The sequence below is a fragment of the Chaetodon trifascialis genome, chromosome 17 (genome assembly GCF_039877785.1).
Source record: "Chaetodon trifascialis isolate fChaTrf1 chromosome 17, fChaTrf1.hap1, whole genome shotgun sequence".
Lineage (NCBI taxonomy): Eukaryota > Metazoa > Chordata > Actinopteri > Chaetodontiformes > Chaetodontidae > Chaetodon > Chaetodon trifascialis.
In genome coordinates, this window is record NC_092072.1 from 4,129,906 (window position 1) to 4,147,154 (window position 17,249).

The 17,249-nt window shown below is 46.2% G+C and overlaps 1 protein-coding gene across 25 annotated transcripts in view; it reads right to left on the bottom strand.

Moving 5' to 3' along the window:
- macf1a (microtubule actin crosslinking factor 1a) overlaps positions 1 to 17,249 on the bottom strand; it is a 214,573-nt gene that overhangs the window by 57,665 nt on the left and 139,659 nt on the right. For 21 of the 25 annotated variants that reach the window (XR_011603232.1, XM_070985038.1, XM_070985039.1 and 18 more), the window contains 28 exons: positions 17,079 to 17,234; positions 16,656 to 16,871; positions 16,317 to 16,490; positions 15,665 to 15,952; positions 14,527 to 14,676; positions 14,169 to 14,402; positions 13,886 to 14,065; positions 13,636 to 13,809; positions 13,017 to 13,184; positions 11,942 to 12,133; positions 11,676 to 11,849; positions 11,256 to 11,379; positions 10,904 to 11,103; positions 10,369 to 10,686; positions 10,037 to 10,203; positions 8,541 to 8,697; positions 8,344 to 8,455; positions 7,776 to 7,838; positions 7,087 to 7,325; positions 6,666 to 6,795; positions 5,184 to 5,383; positions 4,540 to 4,767; positions 4,181 to 4,457; positions 3,286 to 3,884; positions 2,907 to 3,095; positions 2,547 to 2,753; positions 884 to 1,201; positions 582 to 764 (listed from right to left, as the gene is read on the bottom strand). Coding sequence is in view for 24 of the 25 variants with exons in the window: in XM_070985038.1 (XP_070841139.1) it covers positions 582 to 764; positions 884 to 1,201; positions 2,547 to 2,753; positions 2,907 to 3,095; positions 3,286 to 3,884; positions 4,181 to 4,457; positions 4,540 to 4,767; positions 5,184 to 5,383; positions 6,666 to 6,795; positions 7,087 to 7,325; positions 7,776 to 7,838; positions 8,344 to 8,455; positions 8,541 to 8,697; positions 10,037 to 10,203; positions 10,369 to 10,686; positions 10,904 to 11,103; positions 11,256 to 11,379; positions 11,676 to 11,849; positions 11,942 to 12,133; positions 13,017 to 13,184; positions 13,636 to 13,809; positions 13,886 to 14,065; positions 14,169 to 14,402; positions 14,527 to 14,676; positions 15,665 to 15,952; positions 16,317 to 16,490; positions 16,656 to 16,871; positions 17,079 to 17,234 (5,817 nt within the window). In the remaining variant the exon portion in view is untranslated. The remainder of the gene's footprint in view (positions 1 to 581; positions 765 to 883; positions 1,202 to 2,546; positions 2,754 to 2,906; positions 3,096 to 3,285; positions 3,885 to 4,180; positions 4,458 to 4,539; positions 4,768 to 5,183; positions 5,384 to 6,665; positions 6,796 to 7,086; positions 7,326 to 7,775; positions 7,839 to 8,343; positions 8,456 to 8,540; positions 8,698 to 10,036; positions 10,204 to 10,368; positions 10,687 to 10,903; positions 11,104 to 11,255; positions 11,380 to 11,675; positions 11,850 to 11,941; positions 12,134 to 13,016; positions 13,185 to 13,635; positions 13,810 to 13,885; positions 14,066 to 14,168; positions 14,403 to 14,526; positions 14,677 to 15,664; positions 15,953 to 16,316; positions 16,491 to 16,655; positions 16,872 to 17,078; positions 17,235 to 17,249) is intronic. The other 4 variants (XM_070985041.1, XM_070985024.1, XM_070985037.1 and 1 more) reach the window with 2 other exon arrangements.

The following is a 17,249-nucleotide window of genomic DNA, read 5'->3' on the forward strand; positions in this document are numbered from 1 at the left end:
ACACACACACACACACACACACACACACACACACACACACACACACACACACACACACACACACACACCGTTACATCATGGTCTCTAGAGGTATGAGCAAGAGGAAAGGATGGATACAGACCTCCTCAGAGGGACTGCAAATATTGAATGTCACTATTCATGAAACACACACAGAGCTGCCCAAAACCTGACCAAATGTTGCGCTTCAGATTTTCTGTTTAACTGTGCAAATTAGTTCCCGTAGCATGATGGGAAAGGACGGTTCTGTGAACACAAACAAGCGTAACCTTTTCACCCTGAACCCAGTCAGAGTCTCTCATGTTTTTAGCTACGCCATTATGCAGGTATGATAACTGCCAAAGCCGACTGCAAATACACGTACACGGTGTACTCGCATCAAACCAAATGGAATTATGAAGAAAGAAGAGATTAGGAATATAAAAGATTAATACGATAAAGATTTCAATCAGCTTCTCAAGCTTCCTCAACACACTGTGACACCTCACATGCACACTTCTGCACACTCACATCCATACACATGACATCCATGCGAATAACCAGCAAAAAGAAGTCGACCCTACCTTGAACTCCTGCAGCTGCTGCTTGATCATCTCCACCTCTGTGCCGACCATGCCCTGTGTGTTCAGTCCGTCTTCGGCCTTTCCCAGCAGGCCTTGCAGCGCAGCCACCTGCCTGTAGAACTCCCGGACCCTCTCAGCGGCATCTTCGATCTGGTCAAACCTGGCCTGACCACGCTCGCTCAGCTGGAGGACGGAACAGAAACAAAGGAATCTTGACTGGATGAAACCACATAAATAGAGTAAATAACTGCACTAAACAACATCACCAACATTACGACCATCATCATCTTCATCTCCCTCACCTTTCCGGCCTGGCGGCTCAGAGCCTCTGTCTCCCTCCTGAGAGCCAGGAGGTCAGGGGAGGAGCCTTCTCTCCGCAGCATGGTGGTGCACTCTGACGCGTGACCCTCCAGCTCCGTCCTGAGTTGGGCCAGACGGGACAAGAAGCCCTTCAGGGCGTCAGCCTGAGAGGCCAGCGAGTCCGCATCGCGTCCAACGGGACTGAGGGAGTCCAGTTCGTCATCGAGGTCGGCAAGACGTGAGAAGACATCACGCACATGGGACTGGACCTCGCCGACGCCCTGCAGCCGGGACTCCAGGGAGGAGGAGCACTGCTCGATCTGAGGGAGGGAAAATACGTGGAGGGGTAAACAGAGGGGAAGGTGTGAAAGTGTGTTTTTCATTATGAAGTGTGTTACATTCAAACAAAAATAAATTAGTTTAAAATGAAGCTGTCGAAGATGAACAACGCTTGGAACTGAGCTATCAAATCCGAAATTATGAATGAGCTGGTCCCATTTTCAAGACATTGACTGGATTTTTTTTTTTTTTTAGAAAAAATGTCAGTAGGAATTTGTCAAAATATGGTCGACTGGAGATTCACTATGTCAGTGATGGTGTTTGTGTGATATAACAAGATTAACTAATCAAACCACCAGTCAGTCATTCAAAGAGGAGCCTGTGTGGTGATATTTTCCCTGAACAAATCACTGGAACAGAATAACATGTAACCAGTCCAGAAAAAGATGCAACACAGCAGCGAGTAAAAATAGACTCTGTCAGCGTAGGTGCAAGAAATAAGACGGCAGAAGCATTATCTAAGAGTTGATCTGCATCATCTCCAGCAGCACACAACTCTTCTCTCAGCCGCAATGACATCAGATCGACGTTTCAAAAAGAGAAACGCAACGTCTCGGTGAATAACAGCGCAGTGCAAAGGGTTTATATACAGCCAGACGTCCAGTGATAGCTGTAACCTTAAATGGAATATTTGGAGGCTGGATTGCACCAAATAAATGCAATACTGCGGGGGCTGAATTCTCCAAGCCGTGGTTTACATTTCAAACTATGATAAAGTGTTGAATGTCCACCGGGACTATGTATGACTACTGTAACTCAAACAGCTAAACTCTTCTGACAGCTGTGGTTGTTCTGTTCTCTCTCTCTCACTGACACTTGTCTGCTAAGCACCCACACACACATACAGGACACACACAATAGATCTGACACCCTCTCACTCAGTGACCCTTGGTATAAATAGTCCCCCTGGTTGTACAACTTCTTTTCACTCCAGAGGGCATAAGTTGTTGAGGTTACATTAATTCATAATTGATGTGACCCTTTTTATCTCTCTCCTCTGTTCATGCTCTGCTGTTTCTCCACAACTCTGCGCTTCTTAAACGTAAGGGTCAATCATCTTTTGGACATTCACAAGCTTTCATTGGCGACCTCTGATCAGGTTTGGGAGGAGGAAGCTTTGAGAACAGTGTTGAGTGCTGACACTAAGTTACAAAAACTACCACCATCTTCCTCTGAGTCTCATCAGTGCACTGTGCAGGGTGTCAGAAACCACACTGAACATCCAGAAACCAGAAACCAGTCAAGGCACAAAGAATCCGCCTGGAGGATCTGGCACATTTACAACAAAAGACCCGTCTTTGGCCGACTCTGAACCCTGCTCCTCACCTTCTCGGTAATGTCATCATAGTCTTTCTCTGTTTCTCTGGCCTGCTCCAGAAGCCTCTGTGCCCCCTCAGTGCTGCCTCCCGGTGTCTGTGGTGAGTCCTGTACCAGCCCCTGGGCCAGGTCTCGGAGGTACACCACCTGAGGTTTCATGGACCTGAGGCTCTCCTGCTGACTTCTCAGTCGCTCCAGGCTCTTAGCACTGCATGCCTGAATGGGAGAGAAGTAAACAGGAATTGACAAAGCCCAAATTATGTTTTTTTTAAAGTAACCATGTAATTTTCATATCACCAGTGCTCAGTTTTATGTGTTTTCAAGAACAATAAAAGTGACACAAGGACAGTGAACAGCATTTTTCTGTACCTGTGGTCCCAGAGCCTCCTGGACTTCAATCTGGTGCTTGGCGGCTTCCAGCCTCCTCTCTGCTGCTTGTCTGCCCTCTTCAAACTCCTTCAGGCGGCCAGCCAGCTCCTCTAGCTGGGAGGTGCGATTATGGAGCCTCTCGCCCAGTTTGTCCACCCTGCGGTTCAGCTGGGCCTTCTCATCTCGTACCTACAGAAAATGTATTTATTTTATGTCAGTTCACTTTTTTTTATTTACTTAATGTATGACTCTTAAAGCACGAACAACACTTGGAGTTGACAGAGTGAAACACACAAATAAGCTAAAAAATCAAGCAGATGAGCTACTTTCTTAATTTCCCCAGCGTGGGATCAATAAAGTTATATCTTATCTTCTATACCTCTTCCTCTCCAATGCAGCACTGTTCCAGCAGCTGATCTGCTGCAGTATTGAAGGCCTCTAGGAGAGGCTGTCGTCTTTCGAGGTCCAGAGATAGACCTCGAGCCTTCTGCAAAGCCTCGTCCAGGGCCGACGGGTCCAGCGATGGTTGGATCTCTCCATCTTTCTGTTCACACTCCGCTAACCAAGGTGTCAGCTCAGCCTTGTGCTGCTGGTAGGTGTCTGCTTTGCTCAGGGTGGTCTTCAGTCTGCTCTCTCGATCTGAGATCCTCTGGTTCAGCCCCTCCCAGTCCTGCCTCAAGGAGGCCAGGCGAGACTGCAGGGCAGATCGCTCGTCTCCACCTGCGGGCAGAGTGGCGAGCAGCGACACTCCCTCGGCTTGAATCAGCTCGTAGGAACCTCGCTGGCTGGCGATCCCGCGCTGGAGTTCGCCTGTCTGTGCCAGCAGGGAGCGGATGGCCTCAGGCTGACAGGGCAGAGAGTCGGTGGATGATTCTCTGGGATCTGCCTGCTTGTCCAGCCAGGAGCGCAACTCCTCAAACATCTGCTGGAACTGCTGAGTGGACGACAGGGCAGTCTGAAGCTGAGAAAGGCCGTCAGCTGGAGGAAAGAAAAGCAGAAGGGATTAGAAACATAAACACTGAAACACTATTTCAAACAAAAAGGACAAATATGACTTGAGGAGTGTTTGTTGTATTTATTTCAGTGGATTTGTGAGCAGGATTTTCTTACAATCAAAACAACATTCCCATTACAGCTACAGAGGGGATTAAGTTTGAAAGGCAATAGTTTGACTACTTCAAAACTTGAACAAAACCAGAACATTTGCAGAACACTGGGTATATGAGACCCACTAAAAGCACAGTTACTACACCAGCAACATAAACTCCACAAACCTGCTCGCTCCTCTAAACTCCTCAGCGGCCCACTGACGCTCTCCAGTCGTTTGCTCAGCTCTTCCTTCAGGTAGGGTTCAGCTACGATGGTGCTCAGCTCCTGGCAGAGCCTCTCAGCCTCGGCCAGCTCGGTCCGTCGTCTCTCCAGCTCTGAGCGGATCTCTCCGGTTTCCTGCAGGCGGCGTTTCAGCGCCTCCGGCTGGGCACTCAGCGAGGCCTGAGTATCCAACCGCTCGCTCAGAGCAGAAGCACTGGAGGAGAGCTCTCTGAGCAAGGCCTGTGCAGGAGAGGAGGAGGGTCAGAAGATCATACCCTCATGACAATATTATATTGAACCCCTCAGCCATTACTAGACATACCTGGTACCGTTCGCTGGTTCCTTGGGCCTGGTCGATGTGGTTTGACCGCTGACTCAGTCGACTGGTTAGGTCCTCCCACTGCTGGGAGATGGAGCCCAGTTCAGCCCGCACCTCTGCCAGGTCCTTGGGGTCCTGAGCAGAGTCACCAGTCTGGGAGAGGATTCCCTCAGCGGATTGGGTTAGCTGGTCAAACTGTGGCCGCCTCGTCTCAAACTCACGCAGCATAAACTTGAAGAAAGAGCAGAGATGGGAGCACATTATTCAGTGATGTGACCAGGAACAGACATATCAGTAGAACCTGTGTGTTTAAAACAAAGGAAAGCCTGAAGACAATCCAGGAAAATTTCAATGATATTTTGAAATCCTGAACTTTTACATAACTCTCAAATATCCTACAAATTGTACATGATACAATTGTACCATGCATATCTTAACTATGCCAAGCCTGAAAAAATATGTTCTTATCTTCAGCTTGCTTTCATGACTGAAGGGGATTTAGGTTAGTTTTTCTCCTCATGCTGGATTTTCTGCATTGATTAACACAATGCGTGTGTGTGTGTGTGTGTGTGTGTGTGTGTGTGTGTATTGATAAGTGTTGTATACGTATCTTTTGGCAGCATCTCTGCCTCCAGTCGTTCACATACCTGTACTTGTTGTTTCTGTGTGTTGAGCATGTTGGGGTCGATGCTCAGTGGTCCCAGCACGCTCATCATCAGCTCCTTTTCCCTCAGCCACGGGCCCAGCTGATTGGCCGCTGAGGCAAAGCTGCCCAGCCTATCGGCACATGTCTCCAGCTCGGTCTGCCTCTGAGCTGCTGTCTGATTGGCCGTCTGCCAGCGGGAGTCTGGGGAAATTACCAATCAAGACAGGGAAGGGAGAACATATAAAACATCATATGCAAAATGCTGATGAATGCATGAATTTCATTATAGCATATTCACTGTTCACTGTTTCCTATTTTCTTTCTTAAGGGAATCACTTTTCTCATTAAGTTGTCCAATAGCACCGTGCAACAATGACAGGAATCAGACATGTCAAACCAAGCTTGTCGATCTAAACCTGACTCGACGTGAAGAACACTGAAACAAGAAGATATTTTTCTTCCTCTGTCCCTCCTCCTACTTCTCCCGTCTCTTTCTACCTCCCTGACTCATGTTCTGGGCATCTAACAGAGAGTGTGTGTGTGTGTGTGTGTGTGTGTGTGTGTGTGTGTGTGTGTGCGTGCGTTCAGTCCACATGGCTTTGAAAAGGCATTATGAAATAAGAAATATAAAGGCCCCCCTTCTTGGATTTCACCTTAAATATTTCTGTCTCGGTTACCTCATCGGAGGCCCTGTTAAAAATATCAAGAATGAGAGTGAACAAATAGCTTTGACAGGAACACTTCCCACTCTCTCCCTGGATAATATTGATCTCAGTTCCTCACCATCTCTTACAGAAATTATTACAGATTCTGGAGGCACCGTGCCACCTTCTTTTTACTGCTTTTCAAAGACACAGCACAGTAAAAATGCCTCATCTTTCATTATCTTTTGCAACTTGATTTCTATTATTCATTATTTTCAAGCAACACGACACGTTTGAATGTGGGAGAAATATTACTTGGACATACATACATTTCTTTTTCCTGAAGCTGATATCTATCTGAACCCTTCTCTTATTATCTCATATCTCTGGAAAAGCCAGACAGACATGAGGCAACAAACTCACTGACTGTCCTCACAGATTGTATTCCACTAAACGCCTCTTTGGGTCCCTGAGGCAGCGTTCCTTCTCAGTATCACTAACTTGAATCTCTTGTGTATGTAACCTTCACGTGACTGCCTCAGGTTCTGACACAACAGACTTTCTTCATAATGGCTCTCCCCATGCAGGTCCCTTAACTTGTGAACCGTGTGCAGTAAGAACTGTACAGTACTTCCCTGATCCCTTCAGTAGAGTTTATGTAGTTGCTGCCGTCTCCTGGCCATGCCTTCATTAACATTTAGTTTCACATATCATTCTACTTCAGTTTGGGCATCTGCATTAGCTGAGGCAGAGGTCTAATTTATCAGTTTCTGTAGAACGGCTGTTCCATCATCTTGTCATATGTCCTCATGTACTTTTTTGCCATCTGCAGCACATACCTATCTCTTCAAGCTGCTGTCTCCAGCTGTCTGCCTCAGGAGAATCAGGATTGTCAGCAATCAGCTTCCTCAGTGTGCTCTTCAGCTCCTCCACCTTCTCTGAGTGTTCAGCCATCTCTGAGAGCAGGGCCTGAAGAAGAAGAGGGCCGCGACGATGAGCAGATTTAAAAATACTACATCTATTCAACATGACAGATATAGCCAAGATGAGAGATCTGAGGTGTGAATGTAGCACTGACATCACCTGATAGGACAATGTTTGTATGAATGTCTGTTGCAATGGAAAATAGATGTGACATCTTCCAGTAATATCTTTTTCAGTTAAAAATCTGTTTTAACAAAGGGTAAAGGTTATAATTTTCACCAGGTGACTTAACTGCATGGTTCCCCTTTGAGATGCGTCACAGAACATGCACATTACCTTGTTCTCCTGGGCCTGGGCACGCACCACCTCAGGTCTGGAGGGGGAAGCAGTCTGTCCCTGCTTCAGACTGTTCTCTCTGTCTGTCAGCCAGCTCTTGAGCTCCTCAGTGCCCTGCCTGGCCTTCTGCCTCATTTCCAGTGAGCCCTGCTGGCGACCAAGACGCTCCTTCAACTCCCCACCCAGCATCTCGTATCGACCGTTTACATCAGATACGGCTACCTGGAGCTCTGTCAGGTCTGAGGACACAATAAGAGACAGGGGACAATTGGTTGCTTATAGCACAATGAAGGTATACAGGAAAAAAGAGACAAGTAAATCTTTGTAGAATAAAGTCAACATATCTACTATAAACTCGCTATGCATGCATGCAGTGCAGGTCGATCAGGGCAGTCTAGATCAATGATAGATGCTGAGACAGATGATTCTCTAATTGAACACATTTGCCACTGACAGATGTTCTGCATGAACAGACAGCTGACAGGAGACAGGACAGTATAGGACACCGGAAAAGTACAACAGAAAACAGTGTGGTAATCCCTCAACACCATCATGAGGAAATTATAAACACCAAAAGAGCTGGAGCACAATTAGATTGGTGTTAGTTAAGTTTATCTTAGTCTCAATTTCAGGAGGCAATAATAGGAGGAGCAGAGAGAGAGAGAGAGACAGCACGAGGGAGGGCTCACCTTTACAGGTGTGAATGCCATTGACACTGCTGGGACCTGCTGAGCCATTGATTTGAGGAGCACCTGGGAGAAAGACACACACCTGACTGAGACTGGCTCTACAACACACTCAGCGTACACACAAAACAGGACCAGCAATGCACCGACGTGTAAAAAATGTGAACACATTTAAAGTTCTGATACAAGCTCTCAGCAGCAGCAGAACGTCTGCTGACTGACAAACACTTCAGAGCACACAGAGCTCAGCAGAACAGAGGACGCTGCACAAAAGCCGTGGAAACAGACGACAGGGGTGAGAAAGACATGGAGGATACCCATAGTCTTTACATGACACAGAAATCCAGTGGATATATTAAGTAGAATTACTGCCTCCAGGTTGTATGACCTTTGATCTTAGACCACTAAAATCTAGTCAGTTCAATCAGTCAGAGCGATAATTTTGTTCTGGTTCATGATTTGTTTTTCAGAGTTGTGTTTCTGTCAGGTCAAATCATTTTATGAACCCTACATCAACTGTAAATCTCACCCGAATTGGCTCTCAGAATCTCAGAGAATTGGCAACTCTTACCAGTTTTGGTCTGAGGGGCGGTGATGTCGATGATGAGGGACTCCAGCTCTGAGCCTGTCTTGTTCAGATCCTGAACCCTTGATCGCTGTGACTCCCAGTCGTTCAACAAGTCCTGAAGGCATAATGCATTTTACTGAGTCACTGAGCTTCGAGAATAAAACCAGAGGATGCAGAATATGCATGTGACACACACACACCTTGAGCTGCTGGACTCTTCTCTGCAGGCCCTCTGTGGTGAGGTTGGCCTCTTTGGACGGCAGCTGGTCCTGCGCTGTCTGAAGCCACCTGAGGAGGGAGCCAGAGAGGCCGCGGAACTGGAGCAGCTGCTGCTCGCAGGTCTGGATGGCAGCAAACCTGTGAGAGGAGATCAAAGGACATGGGAGGAAGAGGACGGTTTGAAGAACAGCAAGAGAGGCAGTGGTAGAGAGGATGAGGAGTAGTTGCATGAAGGAACAACATTGATAAGGAAGTGGAAAGAGGAGGAAGGGGCCGTGAGGACAGAGGAGAGCAAAGAAAATTCAGCTTCAATAACACTTTTTTTCAACACAAAGTAAAGCAATCAAAGGATTGCGCTTGATTTTAGGTGATATTCTCAAAAAAAGAAATACACCAGGCACTACTGACAGGGGTGATTCATGGTCCTCACGGGCCAGAATTAAAGCAGCCTTGACCTCCCCTCTCTTTGTATGTGATCTGTGTCGAGCTATGGCTGGGAAAGTGCTGACTGCCCGTAGACAAAACAGCTCTGAGAAGTCGTCTGGCATGGAGCGGTATCATTATCATGGTGCTATTTTCTCCCCCTCGGGATTTGAAGCTGGGAGTCATCCGAGTAGGCCGTTTATAGGACGGACAATGAGCCATGTCCACTCCGCTTATATTAGAACCCAGGCCTGCTCATCAGCTCACACCGGCCACACAGTGACACAGTGCACACATACAGTAGACACACTGTACAGTACTTGGAAACCAACTGCTGTGAAACATCATGAAACACAGTAAATAATCTCCTACACCATGTACCGCGTGTCCTGTGAGTGTTATTAAGATAACAACTCACATTCTCTTCACGTCTGATCAGGACATAAATGTGTCCAAAAGGCAGCTTAAACTGCTTGTTTTCATGTGGCTGGTTCAGTACGATGGTATTTTTAAATTCCCAGCCCCCTTCTGACAGGCTTCAAGTGTGGCCGCTCACTGATACGACGTCAGGCAGGGTAGGCATAGCAACTGGCGCTCCGTGAAGGCTGCAAATTTAGAAAACAAATTTTGGAAATGCCAGTGGCGTAGTCTGTTCTGCACAGCCGGCCACAGTGCTTTTATTTTATTATTAGGCCTATCGTATCTAATCAAATCTATTCAAGTTTGTCTCTGAAGGTTATCTGTGATCAACTCCACTCACATTTGAGCATCAGAAATCATTCAGCTGAAGGGTTGATATATTCCTAACAGTGTTGTATTTGCTGCCACCTTGTGTAATTTATGGTAAACTGCACAAATGACAGGAAGGTTTAAAAAGATTTTGACTATTTCCTACTAAAACGCCTTGATGCAGTTGATTTGCATCAATATTTTGCTATTATCCGAGACAATCAGCCTAAAACCCAGTAAATTTAAAACCGACTGTGAGGGATTCACATTTATGGGGTCATAAATAAAAAGGCACTTCTCACATGTCGTCTCTTAATGTTTTTACCTTTCGTTGATATTGGCTTCCAGCTGGGTGAACTCATCAGACATCCCTTTGACATTATCCAATAAGCTCTGAGTGTTAGTGAAAGCTTTCGACTGGCTGAGCTCGGTGCCGAGGTTGCAGAAGGATTTCAGCTGGCCGGACTCCTGCTCCAGCTCAGACCTGACCTCCTGAGGAAGGACGCAGAGGACAAAAGTGTTGAATAAACTGACAGTGAAACTAATCCACTGACATTCTTAGAGGCTTTAAGAAGTCTTAAAACCTTGAAACTATATAAGTAAAATGAGGCCGTACTGCAAGTGACCTGTTAATAAAAATCTGAACCCTGTGCTGACCTCAACGGTCTGTCTGTAGTCATCCACGCTGCGGTCTGGCTGGCCTGCTGGGCTCAGAGCCTTTAGTCGGCTCTGGGTGAAGACCTGGAGGTCGGTCCCCAGTCTCTCGTAGTTCTCTAGCTTGGGCAACAGCCCTTTGAGCTCAGCCTCCCTCTCGGCCTGGCAAGCTTGTGCTGCAGCGTAGCGCTCCGTCAGTTCATCCAAAGCTCCCTGGAGGCCAGAGGCTGTGGAGGCGTCAGAGCTCTGAAGGAGTTTGGAAACAGAGTCCCGTGTTGCTTCCACGCTGCCCTGCCGGGACAGCAGCTCCTGACGAAGTTTCTGGGGATGAAACAGAGGTTTGAAAAACTGAGACTGAGACTTCAGATGTAGTAGATGATGTTGTAGATGCGCCAATCAAAGATGTGCAATCATTCTATTCACTGAGGACACCTGTGTGTTGTATTATCCATTATGTTTAATTCTTTTCAATGGAGGACATCGAAGGTGGTGCTTACAAACATAAAAACTACAGCAACATTCTGAAAGGAGATGTTACCTGGTTTTGTTTCAGGGCGTCTTGTACAGCCTGTGCGGTGGGTTCGACTGGTACAGGATTCAGAACCAGTTTGTCCAGCCAGCTTAGCAGACCCTTCAGGCCCTCCTGGACACTGACCGACTGGGCCACAGCTGTCTGCAGCTGCTCGGCCCGTTCTGACACAGACGCAGAGAGGGAGCCAAACCTCTTCTCTAAACCATCTGAAAAGAAGTCATGTCATAATAAATCTGAAATGTGGATTTAAGAGTGCTTGTTTTGACAATGAAAAGTCATAAACTGAGACAAAATCCCCATCCAGGAGCAGTGGTCTGGAGCTAAGACTAAGGGGGACAGATTTGATGAATGAAGCTACCTGCAGCACAGAGGATGTCAACAGCCTTCAGAGAGGGAGACTCATCTGTGCTGACCAGATCCCGGCCTGCTCTCTTCACCTTCTCCAGCTGCACCGAGCGCTCAGCCAGCTCGTCCTGCAGCAGCTGAGGACAGAGGACGCACATATTGTCAAACTGAAATCCTCTCTATAGCCGACAAGACATTTTAACTCCAACACAAGGTTCCCGCATACTTTCCATTTTAGTATTCCACTCTTTTTTCCAGATGTTAATTTCTTGACTAGATTTAGACTTTCAGACATGATGCAGCAGTTGGGGGAGATGACTGTCGACGAGGACAGATCATGAACAGCCTTTTTCCAAACTGTCTGTGCTCTTTTTCTGCCTCCTCCACCACTTCTTGTGTTTTGCTTATGTAAATGTTTTAATGAGAGCTTCACCTGTACTTGTCGCAGTGTGTTCTGCAGGTTCTGGGGGTCTGTCTCTCCACTGGGCTTGGCTATGCTTTGGTTCTGTTCCTGAGTGCTGAGCCAGGAGTGGAGGGAGACGACCTCGTCCTGGTACTGCTGGTACCTCTCCAACAGGCCAGACAAACGGCCGCCTAACTCTGATGACTACACACACCAAAAGGAAGTTCGATGGATTTGTAAATGTGTAAATTGGACACAATTTGTGACAATTTCTAGTATATTCTAGGGTCCCTCACCTTGGTGTGTAGGGTTGTGTATCTGTGGTTAGCATCCTGCAGCTTTTCAGTTACCAGCTGCTTGGTGCTGTCCATTGCTGGGTCTGAACGACCAGCTTGCTCCAGAGCTCCTTGAACGGAGTCCAGAACCTTCTGACCGGAGATGGAGACAAAGCGCAGGTCCGCCTTGTGGCAAATTACATCCTCACCAAGCTGGAAATACATGGAGATTTACAGGTCAGTTGGGGACAAACTCATATAGATATGTGCAGTGTGATTATCAGAAAAAACACATTTTTAGAAAAACATGAGTGTTGATGGAAAGCATGATCATGACCAGCAGCTTGCTAGTTCAACTTTCCAGAATTGCTGTGGAAAAGAACTATGAGAAAGGGACATAAAATTCAACAAATGTGATATCAAGGGACTCTTAACCAAACTGCTTCAGCGGAATTTCCCAGTGGCTCCCAGATAAAAATGCGTGATTGTGTGAGTGTGAATCAGGGCATGTCAGGGCAAATGGATGGATGGAAAATGAGGGTAGGAATTTAGTCTTTCATGGATAATTAAATGTCAAAAAAGCCTAGTTTGGAAGTATTTCTCAGCAAATTCACTCCACTTCAAAGCATCTGAAATCAGGCTCAGCCAGTACAATCTGCTGCAGAGCCACAGTACCAGCATTTTCAGTGCAACCTGCGCCACTTGCACACAGATGTAGATATGCCAGCCGGTGCTATGTACAGACAGAGAAATTAACAGCTTCTGCAATTTTGATATATGGGCCAAATGACAATTTGGACAATGACTGTTAAAACTGCTGTTTTGTTAATATGTTGTATAGTTGACGACTTTGTATTCATGTTCAAGATTCTTTGGCTGCAGTAAGGCATAACCCTGCAAAGTGCAAGTTTTGCCTGATGTTACTGAATGGCTCCCTCTTGTGGAAGATCTGCAGCATGATGAACTCACACACTGTAAGTTAGCACCCTGCTCCATGGAGAGCTTCACATGTAAATATTAAAAAAGGTGAATGAATACTATGAGACTCTGCCTTGAAAAACTCCCATTGTGTTATTGAAATGTGTATTTTGTGCACCTTTCTGTGCTCCTCCAGCCGGCCCTTTAGTCCCTGTGCATCGGTTTCTCCTTCCCCTAGGGAACGGAGCTCCTGTTCACTTTGTTCCAGCCAGGCAACCAGACTTCCATGTTCTTGGAGGAACTTTGTCAGCTCATCCTTCAGAGCTTCAGACTTCCTCAGACGGTCCTTGAAGAAACAGTTAAAGCAGTAGCAGTCAGTGAACTACAACACCAGCAAAAACAGTGAATTGATATAAGGGGCTCATTTATCTAAACCACTAAAACGGAAAAGCTGTCTTGAACATTTTCCTTGAATGTTACATTTTAGCAAACAAAGGAGGGAATTACTGAGTGCTCGCAGATAAAAAACGCGGTGGACTCCAGTTGAATGTCAGGTGCTCTTGAAGTTGAAAGATTCCGTAAAGACGATTTAATAAAAAGCCTTTATTAAATGTAATAAAGGCTTTTTAACTATCCTTGGCTCGGTCGGAGTGCCTGAAGAAAGCTTTGTGCTTTTTCTTTGTCTTTATGTTACATTTTATTTCCATGAAATCAAACATTGAAAATGAAAATCAGAGATTGTGACTGGTACCCAGATACAGCTCCACATATCACAGATCAGGGCACATTCTGAGTACCTGGCAGCTCTGCAGCTTGTCCTGGTGCTGGGCCTGCAGCTGATCCAGGGCAGCTCTGAGACGCTGCTTCTCTTCAGGGGGAACAGTGGAGTCGGGCTGGTCAAGAAGGGAGCGAGCTGACTGTGTGATCTGGAGTAGCTGCGCCTGTTGGGACTGGAGCTGCTGAAGCTCCGCCTTCGAGAGAGGCCACAGGTTTAAGTCATAAAGTGTTGTAAGATGTTTAAGCAGCACATAGATGACAAATTCTCACCTGCAGCATCTCTGTGTGTGACATCACAGCGCCCTCTGGCTGTGGGAATGACGCATCATTAACATCTTTGGCCAATCCAGATCCAACAGCTCTCCCGCCTGGTTGGTCAAGGGAGGACAACTCGTTCAGCAGAGAGTCGATATGTCCTTGGGTCTCCTGGAGCTCCTCCTCAGCCTTGGCCTGCAGGAGAGGAAAAGAGGAGAAGAGGATGAATACAAGCTACAAGAAAACAATATGAAAAAATGTTTGTACAACATCTATATAACCCCTCTCATCTTCTTACCCTTTGTGTGTTCTGCTGTACTGTGGTGTTGATGGCTGTGTCCACCTCTGACAGTGACGTGTTGACTGAATCTGTAAGGGCGCTGTACTGCTCCTTCATTCTTGTTAACGCTCCCTGGAGGCTCTTGCGCTCCTCTGGGCTCAGACTCTCTCCTCGCTCTGCCAGGAGCTCCTCCACAGAGCGGATAGCCTCAGCTATGCCCTCTTGTTTGGTCTGGAGGTCCTTCTGTGCTTCCTGGAGGGTGGGGGACAAAATGATATGAGCTGAATGTACATATAAACATGCAAAAGAGACTAGTTTGTGTTTCTGGTCATTGGCCTTTAGATTCTAGATGAGGAGGGAGATGAAAGATTCATACCTTTAGTTTTTTCTGCTTCTCTTGCAGGACATTCACATCACCTGACTCTGCTCCAGCTTTCTGACTGGCCAGCAAGCTGGCAGCTCCAGCCAACCACATAGTAAGGCCTTCTAGTTTCTGAGAGCATTCAGCTTTCTGCTGTTGAACCACCTGAGAGAAATGAGCAGAGAAGGACAAAAAAAGTCCCACAAAGAAAGAAACTGTGAGGGAAACTGCTGCTGACATGAATTGAGGAAGAGTCTATCATAAACAATTAAAGTGGATCACGAGACAGGAACGGTCCAGTTTGCATTTTTGATATGACCATCAGTTTTTATACTTCTCAAAATAAGAGCACACTAAATGCACATTTGCCCCTAAACAGATTCATTGTGTAGTGCACACTTTGCAAAGCTTTGAGCAGATTGTGTCCAGAGTTCACACTTACACACACACACACACACACACACACAGGCAGACATATAGACACACATATAGTATCTGCACATCAACATGTTGGTCAAGCAACAACAAACAATACAGAGAGAAATCAAACAAATGCATTTTATTTGCTGTTTTCCTCTTTCTCGTCTGTACTCGGATGAGACAAGAGGAAAGACAATTAAGCACTGTAGCCAGCGAGGCTCATCTGCTATCAAATCTCTAGCCTTTACCGCCGTGACACAAGCGATTTCCTTCAGTGGCAATCTGGAACAGCAAGGCAAACAGGTTAATACAACACATGTTATAAAGACATGCAGAGTAGCAAACACGCTTGCATAAAAAGCCTGTGTAGTAGGAGTGAGGGTGGTGATACTGTCCATGTAGAGTGGCAGAGCTTTTGCAACAAGAGCAGCAGTGGGTTGTTATCAAGGTACATGTGTGAGATGATGTGTAATGGCACTACAAGTTAAACTGTGGTGAAGGTTAGCTAGTTTACGTCAGGCTTTTCCAGTTTCTAGTCTAGTTTTATATGATGTTATAGAACGTGAGTGCTGAAAACAGTACTACGAGCTTGTGTAAGAAAGCAGGACAATAGTTTGAAGCATGACAAATGAAGCTGTGAAATGGTATATGAAAGCTAACTGCATTTCAAATGTATTAGTGAGAAACAGCGCTGCGCTGCAAACCAATCAGACTCAATCATCTTTTTCCAAACCTCTCTCTCCCTCGCACTCTGCCTTTCTCTGTCCTTCTCCTCTTCTTTCACTCTCTCTCTGCGCTGCCACTCCTCCTCCCTCTCTCTCTGGGCGGAGAGGGCATTGGCCCAGGCCTGGGCTTGGCCCGACGCTCGGTGGAAGGCCCTCTGGAGCTGCTGGAGCTGCCCCAGAAGATGCCTGCTCTGCTCAGGGGCCAGGTCCTGGGCCCGCTCCGAGATGAACACCTGAATGTCAAAGGCCACATTATTGACCTCATTAGAGCGAGCCATCAGAGAGGACTGGAGCTCCTAGAAAGAAAGAGAAAGAAGAGGTGTAAATGAGAGGAGGAAGGTGTCATTCCTCCATACAGCACTAGAGGCTGCTGTAGTGCAAAGAGATGAAGTGAATTGAGGCACTAAATGCCAACAATATATCAACTCATATTCTGTTTGTTAGGTGCTTTTAATCGAGAGTTCTATATGTTTACAAGATTTTAAAAAGTGCATATTGTCACATGATCCTTGTTTAATGAGGAATAATATGTTAAAGACTGATAATACATTTAAAGGGTAACAAAATGACTGCCGGCTCATAATATAATTTCACGCATTCCTTCAAAAAGGTGCATTATTTGAATATTATAATTGTCTTTCTTCCATTTGGACAACTTGCCTTGCAAAGACTCAGCTGCTGTGTGAGCTGATCACAACTGTCATCTTTCTCTGCCTTCTCCATTTTTTCCATCCCAGCCATTCCTCCATTCATCTGAGCCTCTGTCTCCCTCAGCCAAGACAGCAAACTCTCCACTTGTGCTCCGAGTGACTTCTGCTCAGCTGTTACTGCCTCCTGAGAGAGAAACGTCACTATCGTTAAACATTGCTGTTGAGTATTGAAGCCTGGTCATTGTCAAATAAATTCAAACATTTACAGAGGAAACAAAGAATTCTCTGAGCCAAACAACAAAGGGACACTTGAGACACATGTTGTGTTCTGATTTTCTGCTTCTTTTACCTTATACGAGTCTCTATGGTCCCGTAGACTTTGCAGAATGCCCTCAGAAAGTGCTCTGGCAGCCTCATACCCTCGAGCCAAGCTCCGCCCATCCTTTTCCAGGGCCAATAGGAGCTGTGGAGGAACATCTTTAGGCTGGGGCTTCAACAGCTGCTCAGCAGCCTCCACTTCCTTGTTGATCGAAGGCTCCAAATCACGCAATTCAAGGTCCAGAGTCTGAAAAACCGATTAGGAAAAGAAAACAAAAGTTTTCTTGATGCTGTTTGGTAAGAGACTAATCCTTAAATCAGCTTTTATGTCTCATACTGGGAGCACAAATGAAATGGCAAAATAATTTTATCAAAAAAAATAAAGACAAAGATCTGGGCTGGTGTGACATTATAACAGTGGATCTTTATCAGGTAAATATGCATGTTCTCTTACCTCAGTTTGTCTGATGATGTCATCCAAAGCGATGAGGCTGCGGCCAACAGACTGCTGTTGCTGCTGTTTGAGTCGGACTTCAATATGTCTTACCATGGAGACCAGGGCTACAATTTGCTGGTCATGCTCCAGGTATTCCTGACGCATCAATGATGACTGTGGGAGAGTAAA